The 16,268-nt window shown below is 38.5% G+C and overlaps 1 protein-coding gene across 2 annotated transcripts in view; it reads right to left on the reverse strand.

Annotated features, from left to right (window-relative positions):
- The window catches only part of KIF15 (kinesin family member 15), a 68,397-nt gene that overhangs the window by 1,401 nt on the left and 50,728 nt on the right, over positions 1–16,268 (reverse strand). The window contains exons 27-33 of one of the 2 annotated variants that reach the window (XM_012770347.3): positions 15,565–15,711; positions 13,945–14,046; positions 13,470–13,634; positions 9,892–10,001; positions 4,725–4,800; positions 3,680–3,717; positions 290–455 (exon numbers count right to left, since the gene is read on the reverse strand). In XM_012770347.3, coding sequence (XP_012625801.2) covers positions 290–455; positions 3,680–3,717; positions 4,725–4,800; positions 9,892–10,001; positions 13,470–13,634; positions 13,945–14,046; positions 15,565–15,711 — 804 coding nt within the window. Of the gene's footprint in view, positions 1–289; positions 456–3,679; positions 3,718–4,724; positions 4,801–9,891; positions 10,002–13,469; positions 13,635–13,944; positions 14,047–15,564; positions 15,712–16,268 lie in introns of those variants that run through there. The other variant, XR_001155500.2, reaches the window with a different exon arrangement.

Raw genomic sequence — 16,268 nt, forward strand, 5'->3', positions numbered from 1 at the left:
GGAAATGAGGGGAAATCCAAAGAGGGGAAAATAAGAGGCAGTTCTTAATTTTTCTTTTGAAATCACATTATTTCTTGCCTTCCAAGAGCACAGGAAATTAGAGTCCTGAATCCCCGCTTACATGATCATACACTTCTGTACACACTAAGCAACTCTAGCAGGAGACCCAGTCACAGAACACAGAAATGACTTTTAAGCTGATTAATTCTCTTCATTCAAGTGTTCTAAGTACACTTGAAAAAAACAAAACAAAAAAACTGTGAAAAAAAAAGCCAACAAACTAATGTACCTGGAATGTTCTCTCCTTTTCTTCATACATTTCTTCCAGCTTTGATCTCAGTTGTTCTTTTTCCTGGAAAGCTTTAGACTCCAAAGTGCTGATTCTTTCAACTTCCTCAGCCATTCTAAGGCAGTCTGTCTCTCTGTTGTGAAGGGCACTTTGCACTTCTTCCAGGCTATAAGAATAAATATCACTGTATAGTATGCCAAAGGACCACAATCACAAAACAGCACTCAAAGTTAGATATGTGTTCCCCAAGCCCAGAATTTTTATTTGAAAGTATCACTAATCTTCAGTCCTCCCCTACTGATGACAAAAGAAGATACAAAGTGATGTTTATCAGATATGCCTTTTGTTGTCATTTTACCCAAGACTTTCATTTTGGAAAAACTCAAATACATTTTTAAATAATAAAATTTAGAATGAAGTTTCTTTTAGATTCATTCCACTTGGAGCAAATGTAATTTAAGTATCATTACAGTCTGCATGGTTTATTCAGTGTCCCGTATCTTACAGTAACCATTTCTGATTTAAAAAACTGGTCTTCAGAGAGAAGGACACTGGTTATTTCTTCAAGGATGTGCTATTCAGAACTAATAAACTTTATATAACTATCAATTGAAAAGAAACATAAGAAAAAAAATATGTAACTATCAACTGAAAAGAAAATATAAAAAACAAGGTAACTATTGTTATATAAATTTCACTGACTTTTAAAATTGTCTGAAAAAGGAACAAATGCTTTTTATTTTATAATGCATATGAAATGTAGGTTATTGAAATGATGTAATACATAGAATTTAATACCAGCTAATTTAAGGCCAGCTAATCTCTAACTGTTGATTACTATAATACAAAGAATTTAATACACTAAAGACCAGCTAATTTCTAGGGAAATTGTTTTCAGACTACATTGTGTGGAACTCAGAAGGACAGGGTAGGGAGAAGGGCACCAATGCTCCCCTAGTTGATTTGGAGCAGCCCTGTATTCATCTTAGATAGTTTGCTTTAGTTGGATCAACAGGCTCTGCGGCATGGCAGATGCTGCAGTTACTACTCCAATTAGCTAGTCCCCTGCTTCTTCCTTGTTTATAAAAACTCAATTTTATTTGAGGGAGAAACATAGAGGGGAGAGGAAGCACATTCACTTCCCAAGAGGTAAATATAATGACCGGTCTAAGCTGAGCATGGTCATCTATATCCCACTGCCAGATACTGGTTCTCTCAGCTTGTCCCAAAGGTATGCCATGTGTGCTTATTCTGGCCGAGAACACACACTGATTCTTGGGGTGTTCAGAGAAAAGAAAGCCCCTTGAATCCAACTGACTGCAAGCTGTGACCCTCTTGTGGAGATATGATATTTGGGGCTACAACAACCATCTTGTGGCCAAGAATATCAGAAGAATGGGAAGTGTCTAGGTCCCTGATGGCATCACCAAGTCAGTGTACCTCCAGACCTCTTGTTATGTGAAATTAAACATCACTTGCGTCACTTATATATATGGATAACATAATGTTGAAAATCACTGCTGTAGGCTGGGACTGAGAAAACAGTGTGTGCCATTTGCTGGAATGTGATTCACTTGCCCATAGTGAAGTACGGGCTTCTGTATGTTCCAGAGACAGCGTATCACTGTAGACTCTTGGTTGCTAGACTGTGAAATAAATTATGTGCCAAGTTAAATAGCTTTTACTCTTTTTGTTAGAAAATATCCTCAAGTGGATATTAATTCTAAAATAGCTGCAATTCTACTAACTATATAGCTGGATTCTCCAAGATGCTATAAGTGATCTGGGTCACTGTATCTAGCTGGCAGCCAGTCTCTAAATTGCTCGTATATAGATGAAAGGTTGCTTTCACATGTATACTCTTTGATTCTGTGAAATAAATGATGCAGTGACCAGGTGACAAATCTTTCACAGATTGGGTGGTCTTTGTCAGCTGATCATTAAAAACAATTTTTAATGATCAACATGTAATTTCTGACATATTAACTTGGATAGAGTTTAAAAAATTGGATGAGAGTACAAAGAGTAACAAAACTCTTTCCATTGCCACTTACTTACTATGTGAATAAGATTTCTCAGAATTTGCTATAAAAACAGGAAAAAGGAATAGAATTGATACTGAATCCTGTCTCATTTCAGAATTAAGTATAATAAAATAATGAACCAATTGAAGAAAAAAGTATTAGGATAAAAAGCATGTCCACTGAAATTTTCCTAAGTATAATAATTATTGAAACAAATGTACAATAAATTTAGGATAATTTGATTAATAATAGTTACAATGAAAATTTAATTGGGAAAAATATATTAATAACACTTGGAGCTACATGAATAAATTTTTACAAATTACTTTCAGTTTGTATACATATTTCATTGCTAAGTAGTACAACAGCATAATCAATAAAATTTTTTCCAAAAATAAATCAGGATAAAATTTTGCGTGGTATAGAATGGAAACTCAGTTTCAAGGGATAAAAGAACAATGGAAAATTCCAGACTGAGGATTCCATTCATGTATTTTTAAAATAGAAAGTAACAAATTAGTTGGATACTTTTATTTTCAATCTGTCAGAATGTCTAGCCTTTGCAACAATTTAAATTTATAGTGAAAAATTCTAGATATAAAGTCAACTTGAGGTTGCTGTGAGCTAGGCTGGTGCCATGGCACTCACTCTAGCCTGGGCAACAAAGCGAGACTGTCTCAGAAAAAAAAAAGTCAACTTCAAAAATAAGTAAGAGAGTATATGGTGTTTCAAAATTCTTTTAGGAGGTATAATAAGCAAAAATGGTTGAGGACCTCAATTCCTGATGAGGAGTATCCATCCAGAGAGTCCAATATCTTTCTTATGTTGTTTTATCATTTTATTTGTTAATAACCAGTTTACTTATTTTGTACATGGCAGAAAATACAATATACCTTGCTCATCAAAGAATGAAGCAATTTATAAGGTTATGTAAATTAATATGGAAACTATATGAATACATTAAAGAGACCTAAGGTCTGGACCAGAAGAAATCAGAGTATTATCTATGGGTCTCAGAGGGCCTCAAGGTTTTAAATCAGTGGAAACCAGAAGCAGAAGTGAAAATGAAAACCTGGTTAGTTATCTTGTTCTCATTGTCCATGAGAAGAAAACCCATTAGTTTTCCTCAAGGGCAGCTAAGCTTTTCCTGACACTTATCTCTTTAAGATTTCTTTTGGAGTGGCTTCACATGAGAAATCCCTTTAGCAAGTGTTATTAGGAAAATAATTTTGTAAACATCTATTATGTTCATATATTACTACAGAAGGAAAGATATTACCTACCTTGTGGATATAAATATTTTGTCCCTTTAGAGAAGAAAACGAAATGATTGTCAAGAATTTGAATTACAAAATAGTACACTTACTCTGCTTTGGTTTTCAGCATTTCTTCAACTATTTTACTCTATAATAAGATACAAAAGAAAAGAAAAAGATGGCTTAGGTTCTTAAATAACACTGCTAAAAAAAAAGATTGAAAGGAACCAATCTACTCTCTTTCACCTAAATAAAACCAAGCCAATATCCTTTTTTACAATACCAGCTATATACATAAAGGAAATACCTATTTACAAGACTTCATGCATGTGCCCTCTAAAGCAGGGGTCCTCACACTTTTTAAACAGGGGGCCAGTTCACTGTCCCTCAGACCATTGGAGGTCCAGACTACAGTTTTAAAAAAACTATGAACAGGCCGGGTGCGGTGGCTCACGCCTGTAATCCTAGCACTCTGGGAGGCCGAGGCGGGCAGACTGCTCAAGGTCAGGAGTTCGAAACCAGCCTGAGCAAGAGCAAGACTCCGTCTCTACCATAAATAGAAAGAAATTAATTGGCCAACTAATATATATAGAAAAAAGTAGCCGGGCATGGTGGGGCATGCCTGTAGTCCCAGCTACTTGGGAGGCTGAGGCAGCAGGATTGCTTGAGCCCAGGAGTTTGAGGTTGCTGTGAGCTAGGCTGACGCCACAGCACTCACTCTAGCCTGGGCAACAAAGCAAGACTCTGTCTCAAAAAAAAAAAAAAAACAGGCAAAAACACCTGTGGCATGCGGCCCGCGGACCGTAATTTGAGGACACCTGTTCTAAAGCCTCAAACAGGCCTTCATACTTGCTTCTAAATGGAGAACTGTATGTGAGTATGCTGAGTAGTAGGCTTACCATCTAGCAACGGAGACAAATTCAATTCTCAGCTATGTCTAAATACCGATGGAAATATCTTGCTAAACAATGGGAATGCAGAAAAGACAGGAATTTCAATAGTAAAATGGATTCTTAAAATATATATAACCATAAATTACTAAGTATAAATGCATTGCTCAGATAATAAACTACGATGTTAGACCAGGGTTGGTGAGGATAAAAAAAAAAAAAAAACGAAAAAAAAAATAAACTACTATGTAAAAAAAAATCATACTTTAGCAAGTCTGTCTTTGATAATCTCTTCTTCTTGTTCATTCTTCAACTGCTGATTGTCTGGATGATTCTGATCACTACATGGATTAGGAGGAGGGATAGGAAAACAATGTCAAGTATATTCAAGTAGCGGTTTCAAAGCTATTATATGCAGCAATGCCAAGTTGTGTAAAGAAAATGTAACTATGGTGATTGGGTCAAATTAGCACAGTTAATAATCAACACATAAGGATGAAATAACTCACCTCCTCAGAACTCAGGATTCCTCCTAATACAAAAGCAAGATGAGGCTGGGTACAATAGTGGCTCACGCCTGTAATCCTAGCACTCTGGGAGGCTGAGGTATGAGGATTGCTCGAGCTCAGGAGTTCAAAACCAGCCAGAGCAAGAGCAAGACCCACCTCTAATAAAAACAGAAAAAATTAGCTGGATGTGGTGTCACATGCCTGTAGTCCCAGCTACTCGGGAGGCTGAGGCAGGAGGATCGCTTGAGCCCAGGAGTTTGAGGTTGCTGTGAGCTAGGCTGACGCCATGGCACGCTAGCCTGGGCAACAGAGCAAGATTCTGTCTCAAAAACAAAACAAAACAAAACAACAATAACAACAAAAAATTAAAAAACCCCAAAAGCAAGATGAGCAAAGCTGGGAAATCTAATCAAGGCTTGGTTGAAAGTAAAATAAAGTCGAAACATAGTTGAGAGGTAACATCCAAAGATCAAATGTGAGCAAAACGGGGCTGAGAAAAAGGTCCTCAGAACCTGGTATGAATTCAACCAGCTGGGAGGGAGCATCTTTGAGGATGGGGAGGGCTGCTCTGGCCTCAGCTGGCCTGGCCGCTGCAGCCTGACTCCCCCTTTGCTTGGATTCTATAGTCATCTGGCATTTTCTGACGACCACCTTGGCTTCCCATGTATGTGGACACCAGGAAGGGATTTTGTGGGCACCAGATATGTCCTCATGGAAAAAGAGTGCTCCCATATATAAAGCAAGAAAAACACATTCTGGATGACACATCCATTTCTGTACCCTGACCAGGTCAGAATAAGTTGAGTTTCTGTGGGCAGCCCCTGGACTAGGAAGACATCACCCCAAGAGAACCTGTCTGAATGCGGTACACTTCTTTAGGAATCTCTCACTCGGAAGTAAAAGACCATTTCTTGAAGGAAAACAGAAGTTAAAGTTTCTTTCCCTCAACAGATCTGGCAGACTAGACAAAAATGGTAATGTGACCTTAATGAGGGAAACACCCCAGACCATTAGGGAAAGATGTGTTTTCTATGTACCAATCCAGGAATCAATAAACCTTTTCTGTCAAGAACCAAACAGTAAATATTTTAGGCTTTGGGAACCATATGGTCTCTGCCACAGGTATTCAACTTGGCTACTGCAAAAGCAGCTATAGCAATATTTAAATAAAAGGGCATGACTATGTCTCAATAAAACTTTATTACACAATAGGTCATGGGCTGGATCTGGCCCCTGAGCTATAGTTTGTCCCTTCTCTCTCTCTCTCTTTTTTTTCACAAAGAAGATTCTGTAGCTTTTCATATAAGGGACATGAAGCTATAAAATAAAGCTTTCTTTTTTTTTAAAAAAAGACACTTTTATTCAACATGATGATCAGATTATTATATTTAGCAATCAACAGCATGAGTGCAAAAAAAAAAAAACAAACAAAAACCCCCAAAACTACATTAAAACCCTTTGTTGGAATGCTTTACACTTTCCACAGAACAGAAACTAAAATAAGCTGTTATACCATTTGTTACAAATACAGTCCTCAAGTTTTTTGCCCATACACATGAGTATTGTATAAAACATGTCTTCTTTGTAGAAGCTAAGCCCTACCACCACTGTGCTTGGCTGAGTCTACAAATCTGTTGTAATCTGTAGCTTCCCTGTCACTTCACTGGCTCTCCGCTCCTGCTAAGCTTTGTTTCTTGGCAGTAATTAAAACCTTCTGTCACTGCCACAGCTACTGCTGCTGCTGGAACCACCTGTCAACCTGAAAAGAAACTCAGGACCGGCTGTCCAGAACAAATGGTTAATTTGGGAATAACTGAGGGATTCCAATTCCATGGTATACAAGCTATATGGTGGGCCATCAGTGTATCTGCGGGGGTTGGAGTGAAGAGGAAGAGCTTTTAAATACAAAGAGAAGCATTCCATGTAAGCTTTAAAATAAAGTTCACCAGTCACAGAATCTCATTGCAGAAGTTGGCATTTGTACTTCAGTGGAGAGAGCTGTTGCTAGGCAACTGTCCTGGTGCAAGCAGCTTTTCTGAAATACTGTAGGCCTGAGGTATTTCCAGTGATAAGCTCTGTTACAGGGTTCATGCAGGAGTGGGGCATGTGGAACCCGCAGGAGTTCCACATAAGGTATGTTATAGGCATGTGCAGTGAGAGCTGCTTCTTTATGGTCTCCTGATTCCATTTTGTTAGGGTTTTGACACAAATGACTCCAGTTTGGCAATGGTAACTTACACAAGACTTAGCCCCCTTGGTTTCATGGCTGGTTTGGCAAAGTAGTGGCTGCTACCACTATAGAGGCCAGAGCTTCTGCCTCCAAAGTTTCTTCGCTTTATGAGTCCAAAGTTGAAGACTGATTGTTATAATTGCCAATATCATTGCAGCTTCCATCGCCTTCAAACTTGCTTCCATCATTACCAAATCCATTGTAGCCATCTCCATTGGTACCATATCCACCATCACCACAACTGCTACCAAAGCTACCATAACCACCGAAGTTTCCTCCATGACCAAAGTTGTCATTCCCACCAAAACCACTTCTACAACCACCTGCAAAGTTTCCACAACCACCCCAACCTCTTTGGCTGAATGAAACTAGTCATTTCTTTTTTTGATGGGGCTTTCCTTACTTCACAGTTGTAGCCATGCACTTTATGGTATATTTGAATGACAATCTTATCCACAGAGTCATGGTTGTATTGTCAAAGGTTATAAAATTAAAGCTCCTCTTCTTGCCACTGCCTCAGTCAGTCATGATTTCAATCACCTCAATTTTCTTATGCTATTCAAAATAATCTCTTAGGTGATGTTCTTCAGTGTTTTCTGTAATGCCACCAACAAAAATCTTTTCTACAAGTTAAGTGAGCACCTGGTCTTTGAGAATCTTCTCTTTAGACAGCCCTCTTTGGTTTCATAACTCTTCCATCTACCTTGTATGGCCTTGATTCATGGCTGCCTCCACCTGCTCCACAGTGGCATAGTGACAAAGCCTCTGGAGTGATTGGTGATTGCATCTTCCATTACCACCCAGTTGGTGAGCGTTCCCCATTGCTCAGCATGACTCCTCAGACTCCCTTCAGTTGTTTCAAAGCTCAACTGTCCCATGAGGAGCTTCTGCAGCTATTTGGGCTAAGAGACTCTGACTTAGACATGACAGCAGTGTGAAGAGATACTTTTTTTTTTTTGAGACAGAGTCTCACTTTATTGCCCAGGCTAGAGTGAGTGCCGTGGCGTCAGCCTGGCTCACAGCAACCTCAAACTCCTGGGCTCAGCGATCCTACTGCCTCAGCCTCCCCTCCCAAGTAGCTGGGACTACAGGCATACACCACCATGCCTGGCTAAGTTTTTGTATATATGTTTTTAGTTGGTCAATTAATTTCTTTCTATTTTTGGTAGAAACGGGGTCTCGCTCAGGCTGGTTTCGAACTCCTGACCTCGAGCAACCCGCCCACCTCGGCCTCCCAGAGTGCTAGGATTACAGGCGTGAGCCACCGCGCCCGGCCAAAGAGATACTTTAATAATGGTTCCTCTGTGGCATCCATGGGCAGAAGTAGTACGCTAACGACATATCTCTGAAATAAAGTATTTCCAATTGTGGTTTTACAAATGATCTAAAAACATTCTATGTTCTATGCTCACACTAAATCTTGATAAAAGGCAGTATTTTTCTTTTGAACACTAAGTATTAAATACAAGGCTTTTCTTTAATATGATTGGACATGGGGGCAGGGCACATGGAAACTAGGGGAGCAGACCGTGGATTATCTGCATCAGAATCATCCAGAAGGGGAAGGAATTGCTTATTAAATGTACATTTCTGGGCTTCACTCCAGCCCTACTAAAAAGGATCTCTGATACTAAAATTTGAAGAGAACCATTTAGGAAAAGACTGTTAGCACAGCCACCATAACCATCCTCAAATCTCTGTTGTCTCATTTAGGTTTTGAACAGTGCATCTAAAAGGATGCTTCTGGACAGGGCTGGGGAGCTGCAGGAGTGGACAAGCTTTTGTCACTTTCTGGCAACAGACAGCAGACACCCCTAATATGGGAAATGGAATTCAGTAAAGGTTTCTATCCCAGAGACTCCCCCTTTAATTCAATTCAACTTTCCACAAAATTTTACTGGCTACTCTGATCTCCAATTCCTCACTCAGAAAGTTAACAACAGGCAGAATCATAATTCTACTTTGTGTACTTAATAACTTTTATTGAACAACACCCCTCTACCAAGCACTGTAACTGATATTTTATACATGTTATTTTTAATCTTTAAAACACCTTGTGAGGAACTTACCATTTTCCTCATTTTGTCCCTAAGAAAACTGAGAAACTAAGAGGTTAAAAAATGTGTCCAAAATCACAAGACTTAAGTGTAAGAGATAGGACGTTAATTCTGGATGTGGTTGCTCTTGACACTATGCTATGCAACTAGAAAACTGCCTTAGATGGTGCCAAAACACACACATAGAGATGCCTAAACCCAAGGGAATGCTCCTCTGTAAAATGCTAAGGATTTCTCCTTGTCTTGCACAAGAGCTTTCCCTGGACCATGAGTTATAAAGCAAAGCCAACTAGTAAGAAACTGCCCCCTTTTCTGTAGAACTTCTTGAATCTTGTCTTGGTGACTTTATTTATTTATTAAAAAAAAATTTTTTTTAAATGAAATCATTTGGCTCAAGTATTTCACACATCTTAAATTCATTTCAGTAGCTTTACAACAAATGCAACAATGCAAAAACTCGCTTCAGAGCACTGCAATGGTTAACAGATCAGACAAGATTAAAAAAATCAACCAATGGAGCATCTCCTGGATTAGTGAGGCACATCCTATTCATTGTGAAACCAATTCCAACCTCATTCCTTTAACTATAACAGGTAGGTCAAGATTTAGCCCAGAGTTCCAGTGGCTCTTTCTCACCTATTGTCCTTCTGTCTTTTAATATCATCCAGCTGACCTTGCAGGAGCCAGTTTTTCTCTCTTAACTGCTGAGATTCCAGGCGTAGGTTTTCCATTTCACACAACTGCTCCTGATAACATATCAAAAACACATTATAAAAATTTATGACTAAGACTCCAAAAGTAAATACAGCAACAATAAAAATAAATGGAACTTAATTAAACTAAAAAGTTTATGCACATCAAAGGAATAATCAACAGAGTAAATAGACAACCTATGGAATGGGAGAAAATATTTACAAACTATACATCTAAAAAAGTACTAATATCCAGAATCTACAAGGAACTGAAACAAATCAGCAAAAAAAACCCAACCCATCAAAAAGTACATGAAAGACATGAACAGATTTTTTTCAAAAGAAGACAAATGGCCAACATAAAAATATGTTCAACATCATTAATCATGAGGGAAATGCAAATTAAAACCACAGTGAGAGGCCGGGTGTGGTGTCTCACAGCTGTAATCCTAGCACTCTGGGAGGCCGAAGCAGGCGGATTGCTCGAGGTCAGGAGTTCGAAACCCGCCTGAGCAAGAGCGAGACCCCGTCTCACTATAAATAGAAAGAAATGAATTGGCCAACTAATATATATAGAAAAAAGTAGCCGGGCATGGTGGCACATGCCTATAGTCCCAGCTACTTGGGAGGCTGAGGCAGCAGGATCGCTTGAGCCCAGGAGTTTGAGGTTGCTGTGAGCTAGGCTGATGCCACGGCACTCACTCTAGCCTAGGCAACAAAATGAGACTCTGTCTCAAAAAAACAAAAAAACCCCCCAAAAAACCACAGTGAGATACTGCCTCACCCCTTTCAGAATGGATAGTATTAAAAAGGCAAAAAACAATAGATGGTGCAGATGCAGTGAAAAGGGAATGCTAATACACTGTTGGTGGGAATGTAAACTAGTACAACCTCTATGGAAAACAGTATGGAGATTCCTAAAAGAACTAAAAGTAGACCTCAAATTTGATTCAGCAATCCAACTACTGGGTATCTACCCAAAGGAAAAGAAGTCATATTATAAAAAAGATACCTGCACCTGAATGCTTATCACAGTACAATTCAGAATTGCAAAGATATGGAATCAACCTAAACATCCATCAACTGATGAGTGGATCAATAAAATGTGTGTGTGTGTGTAAATATACCATGGAGTACTACTCAGCCACGAAAAGAAATGAAGTAATGTTTTTGTAGCAACTTGGATGGAACTGGAGACCATTTTCCTAAGTAAAGTATCTCAGCAATGGAAAAACAAATACCGCATGTTCTCACTTATAAGGGGTATATATGGTCATAAAGTGGTGTCATGAACATTGGAAACTAAGCAGGGAAAAGTGTGAGAGGGGGGTGAGGTATAAAAAATTAACCTATCATGTACAATGTTAACTATTCTGCTGACGGGTACCCTAAAAGCCCTGACTTCAGCATGATACAATTCATCCACACAACAAAAACACTTGAACTCCCTGAATCTACTGAAATAAAACAAAACACATTATAGTAGGCTTTATTTAGCTCCCAAGGCCATGACCCAAGACAGGTATTACCCTCTTAAGTTCCTATACAGAACGTTACACTGGGCATTGCTAGATAAATATCAGATTGTCACAAGCTCTTGGAGGCCTACAATGGTGATTAGTGATCATGTTCATACTGTCTCAAGCATAGTTTCTTATCAATATCACACAATTCATTAAAATTCCTTTATGCGAAAAGATGACAGAAAGTCTCTACTTTGATAAATATTCTCAACTATTTGTTTCTATTTAATAGATTCTAAATAAAACGAATAAACAAAAAACTGATGCCACAGCCCATAACTCAAAATACTTAATTGTAGCCTGAGCACCACAGCAAGACCCCACCTCTACAAAAATATGAAAATTAGCCGGGCCTGATGGCACACACTTGTAGTCACTACTACTCAGGAGGCTGAGGCAGGAGGATCACTTGAGCCCATGAGTTTGAGGTTGCTATGAGCTATGATGAAGCCACTACACTAAAGCCTGGGAGACAGAGCAAGACCCTGTCTCAAAACAAACAAACAAATAAAAAAAATTTAACCGGATCATAATTTGAAAATCATAAGCATAATCATCCAGAAGAAATAAATACTTGGCTGCAAGGAATGCCCTTTTGGATTCACTTGCCTACTGATTTCTTTTAACCTGATCCAATTTCTTCTAAATTTCAAGGTCATGTCAATCTGGATAACAGCCACATTTCTGAGAGCATACTGACAACTGCCCTAAATTAAAAAGGTCAAGAATGATCCTCTCCATGAGAAACAAAACTTAAGAATGATGTTGTCCTTAGATACTTCACATTAAAGTGAGCAAATTTTTTCTTTAAAAATCTATTTGTCACTCTGGGAGGCTGAGGTGGGCGGATTGCTCGAGGTCAGGAGTTTAAAACCAGCCTGAGCAAGAGTTGAGACCCCGTCTCTACTATAAATAGAAAGAAATTAATTGGCCAACTAATATATATAGAAAAAATTAGCCAGGCATGGTGGCACATGCCTGTAGTCCTAGCTACTTGGGAGGCTGAGGCAGCAGGATTGCTTGAGCCCAGGAGTTTGAGGTTGCTGTGAGCTAGGCTGGCGCAACGGCACTCACTCTAGCCTGGGCAACAAAGCAAGACTCTGTCTCCAAAAACAAACAAACAAACAAACAAACAAATAAATAAATATCTACTTGTAACTGCTGCTAATGGTGTACATATTCTTGGTAACTTGAATCTACGCTAGCAGGTTCAGTCCTCAGCTTGGCCTAAATAAACTCTCTGCTTATGTTAAAAAAATAATAATAATAAAAATAAAAATAAATGAGTTAATTATGTTCCTAAACAAAAACTCACTGCAGATCAATGACCTCACAGGCTAAATGCTCTCTCTTCTGTGGAGCATCACATTCTCCTGATTCCCATGCACCTACCCAGACACTCCACACACCTCCACCCCTAAACCATATACACACCTGCCACCCACAAACACCACAACTCCAAGTAACTGGGCAAAAACACTAACAGGAAGCTTAAGGAAACAGCAAACAAGAAAGTATTTTGAATTTATCATAGAGTAAAACAAATCTCTCTAATATATAAAGAATGCCTACAAATCAATAAGAAAAATCTAACAATCGAAAAATCAGTAATGGATATAGTTCACAGAAAGAGACAAACAAAAGATACTCGATTTTACTTCTAAGAAGAAAAATATAAATTTAAAACTACACTGAAATAACATGTTTCAGCTATTAAATATCTGGTATCTGGGCTAGGAGGAAGACTTTTCTCTGTCTACCCTTCAGTTCTGTGCCTTTTGAATTTTATATCCTCAGTAACTATGACAATTCTGCTTTTTTTAAAAATTAAATTTACAAGACGATGCTGCTTATGTTTAAAAATTAAATTGACTGGCTGGGCATGGTGGCACAGGCCTATAGTCCCAGTTACTTGGGAGCCTGAGGTGGGAGGATCACTTGAGCCCAAGAGTTCTCTGTCTCTTAAAAAAAAAAAAAGAAAAAAAATTTACCCAATTACCTTCATTCTGAGGATTTCAGCATTTTTAACTTCTCTGTCTTCATTTAACATCGTTACAAGGTGTTGCAAAGAAGTCTTAGAGGCTCTTCCATCTTCGATTTCTTGTTCTTGTGTTTCCAGAAGTTTTGCCAAATGTGTTGGAAAATGAGGTGGTGTTTTAGGACTCTAAAATAAAATCATATCTCATCCAAATACCTGGAGTTCAGTGATGTTAGAAAGGTTTCATTTTAAATGTATAAGTATATGCCAAGCACACAGAAAATCCTCAGGCTATTTAGCTTATTATTCTAATTTTTGTCCAAGTAAAACAAAGACGGGCACCTTTATCAAGTAAAAAGCAGACAGAAGGGTGTTAGTGAAAATCTTTTTCTGAAACAAACAAAAAAATCAAAGCTATGGTCTTAGTAATTTCCAAATTTTTATCATCCACAAACTGTTCATTCCTCCTGAAATGCTCTCTTTTTCTGAAAAGTACCTGGGGAGCTTCAGCAGCAGAATCCATCACATGTTCCAGTTGTCTCATTTTGAAGTTATATTCATTCTTCTTCTGTTCTACTTCTTCCTTCTTTTGGTTTAGCTGGGAAAATCAAGATTTGCAAGTTAGAAATTAATAGGGGGCACACGGTCCAATTAAAAAGGACAAACTTCCCCATCACCAATCAGTAGGAAAATGCAAATTAAACCACAATGAGATATTGCATTTCACCTATTAGAATGGCTATAATAAAAAAGATGAAAGATAAATGTGGGTGAGGATGTGGAGAAAAGAGAACCCTTTTGGGGAATGTAAATTAGTACAGCCATTATGGAAAATGGTATGGAAATTCCTCAAGAAAATAAAAGTAGAACTACTATCTGATGCAGTAATCCCACTACTGGGTATATATCCAAAGGAATTAAAATGAGTGTGTTGAAGAAATATCTGTACTCCCTTGTTCACTGAAGCATTATTCACAAGAGCCAAGGTGTGGAAACAACCTAAGTGTCCATCTAATGGATGAATAGGAGAAAATGTGCTATATACACACAATAGAATACTATTCAGTCTTAAAAAAGCTAATTCTTTCCTTTGTGACACCACACATGAATCTGGAGGACATTATCCCAAGTGAAATAAGCTAGGCGCAGAAAGATAATACTACACAGTCTGACTTATATGTGGAATCTAAAAAAAGTTGAATTCATAGAAGTAGAGAAAATGGTGGTCACCAGAGGCTGGGTGGGGGGTTGGGAGGAAACAAGAATGGGAGATATTGGTCAAAGGGTACAAAGTTTCAGTTAGGAGGCATAAGTTTTTGAGATCTATTCTACCACATGGTAACTATATTTAATAATAATTGCTAAGAGAGGTTTTAAATGTTCAGACGACCAACAAAACAGTATGTGAGGCAACAAATACGTTCATTAATTTGATCATTACATAATGTATACATATATCAAAACATTACATTGTATCCTATAAGTATATATAATTATTATTTGTCAACTAGAAGAGATGTTTCATAGAATGCTACTTATATTAAAAAAAGGAAAAGACAAGCTTCCCGTGGTATACAGAATTTTGCTTTTCACATCGCTTTTTCATTGCTTGATTAATAATTTGAAAAGTATTAAGATTAAAACAAAACCATGGTAGTTTTTAAAGTAATAAAATGTGAACTCAGGGTTGCTTTTTATGTATGTCTAATTTGGTTGCTACTACAGCCCAATCATCTCCTTTTCTCTCACAGATTTACACCTTTTAAAATTTTCTTTAAGCTTCACAATAAAAGTGTTATTTGAGAAAAACATGAAATATAAAATAACAGCTGCCAAAAAGATGATAAAAGTCACTCACAATGCCCCCACAGTAGTTAGAACTTGCTGCCACATGCCAAAGACCCAGAGAAGGTGTGGAGGCAGCCGAGCAAGTCTCACTTCATGTGCACAGACCCAAGTCGTTCTGATTCCAAGTTTACAATCCAGATTGCCTTAACACTCCATTAGCCTGCCTTTTGTAACATAGAGAAATTAGCCAAGGCTGGAATGCGGAGACAACCTCAACTGTTGGATCCCTTTTGTCCCCCATCCTGAGTGACACCTCTGTGCATCTTACCTTGTCCTGAAGTTCTTGGATCAGGGCCTCCTTCTTGGTCAGGTCTTCCTGGGCAGACTGCAACAGCGCTGAGTGTTTTTTTGAGGCCTCTGTGAGCATATTCAGCTGCTCAGTGGCATGAGCCAGGTCCTCACAGAGCATATCCCTCTGTTGGGGGACAATCCCCACAAAGGAAGAATTTCTTAATTATAGTATTCCAATCAGGATTTCCAAATCATAAGTATGTATAATTTTTAATGGGTTAAGAAAGTTTTATTGTAAAATCCTCCCTGCCCACTTTTTTGGGCTTGTGTCCTAATCCATTCAAAGACAAACCAGTGAGTCAATATTTAGGTGAATGGGTCTAGAGATTAACATGATTACAGTAAATTCACATAGGTAGCACAATTAAGCATTTAATTACACTCTCCTCTCACTGCCAGATCTCAAGGCTCATCTCTCTTTCCTGGGGAGGACTCTAGGAAAGGTCCTGAGCTGGCTCGTCTCACCAGTTGAGTCCTTTATACACTGGAAGGTAAACAGCTATAAACAGTTGGGGAGGGGCTGGGCAGTTCACCAGACTGTGATACTATCATAAGCCATCAAAGTCTCAGGGAGTGGCCGGACACGGTGGCCCACGCCAGTAATCCTAGCACTCTGGGAGGCCGAGGCGGGCGGATTGCTTGAGGTCAGGAGTTCAAAACCAGCCTGAGCAAGAGCAAGAC

The sequence above is a fragment of the Microcebus murinus genome, chromosome 1, assembly GCF_040939455.1.
Source record: "Microcebus murinus isolate Inina chromosome 1, M.murinus_Inina_mat1.0, whole genome shotgun sequence".
NCBI classification, from domain to species: domain Eukaryota; kingdom Metazoa; phylum Chordata; class Mammalia; order Primates; family Cheirogaleidae; genus Microcebus; species Microcebus murinus.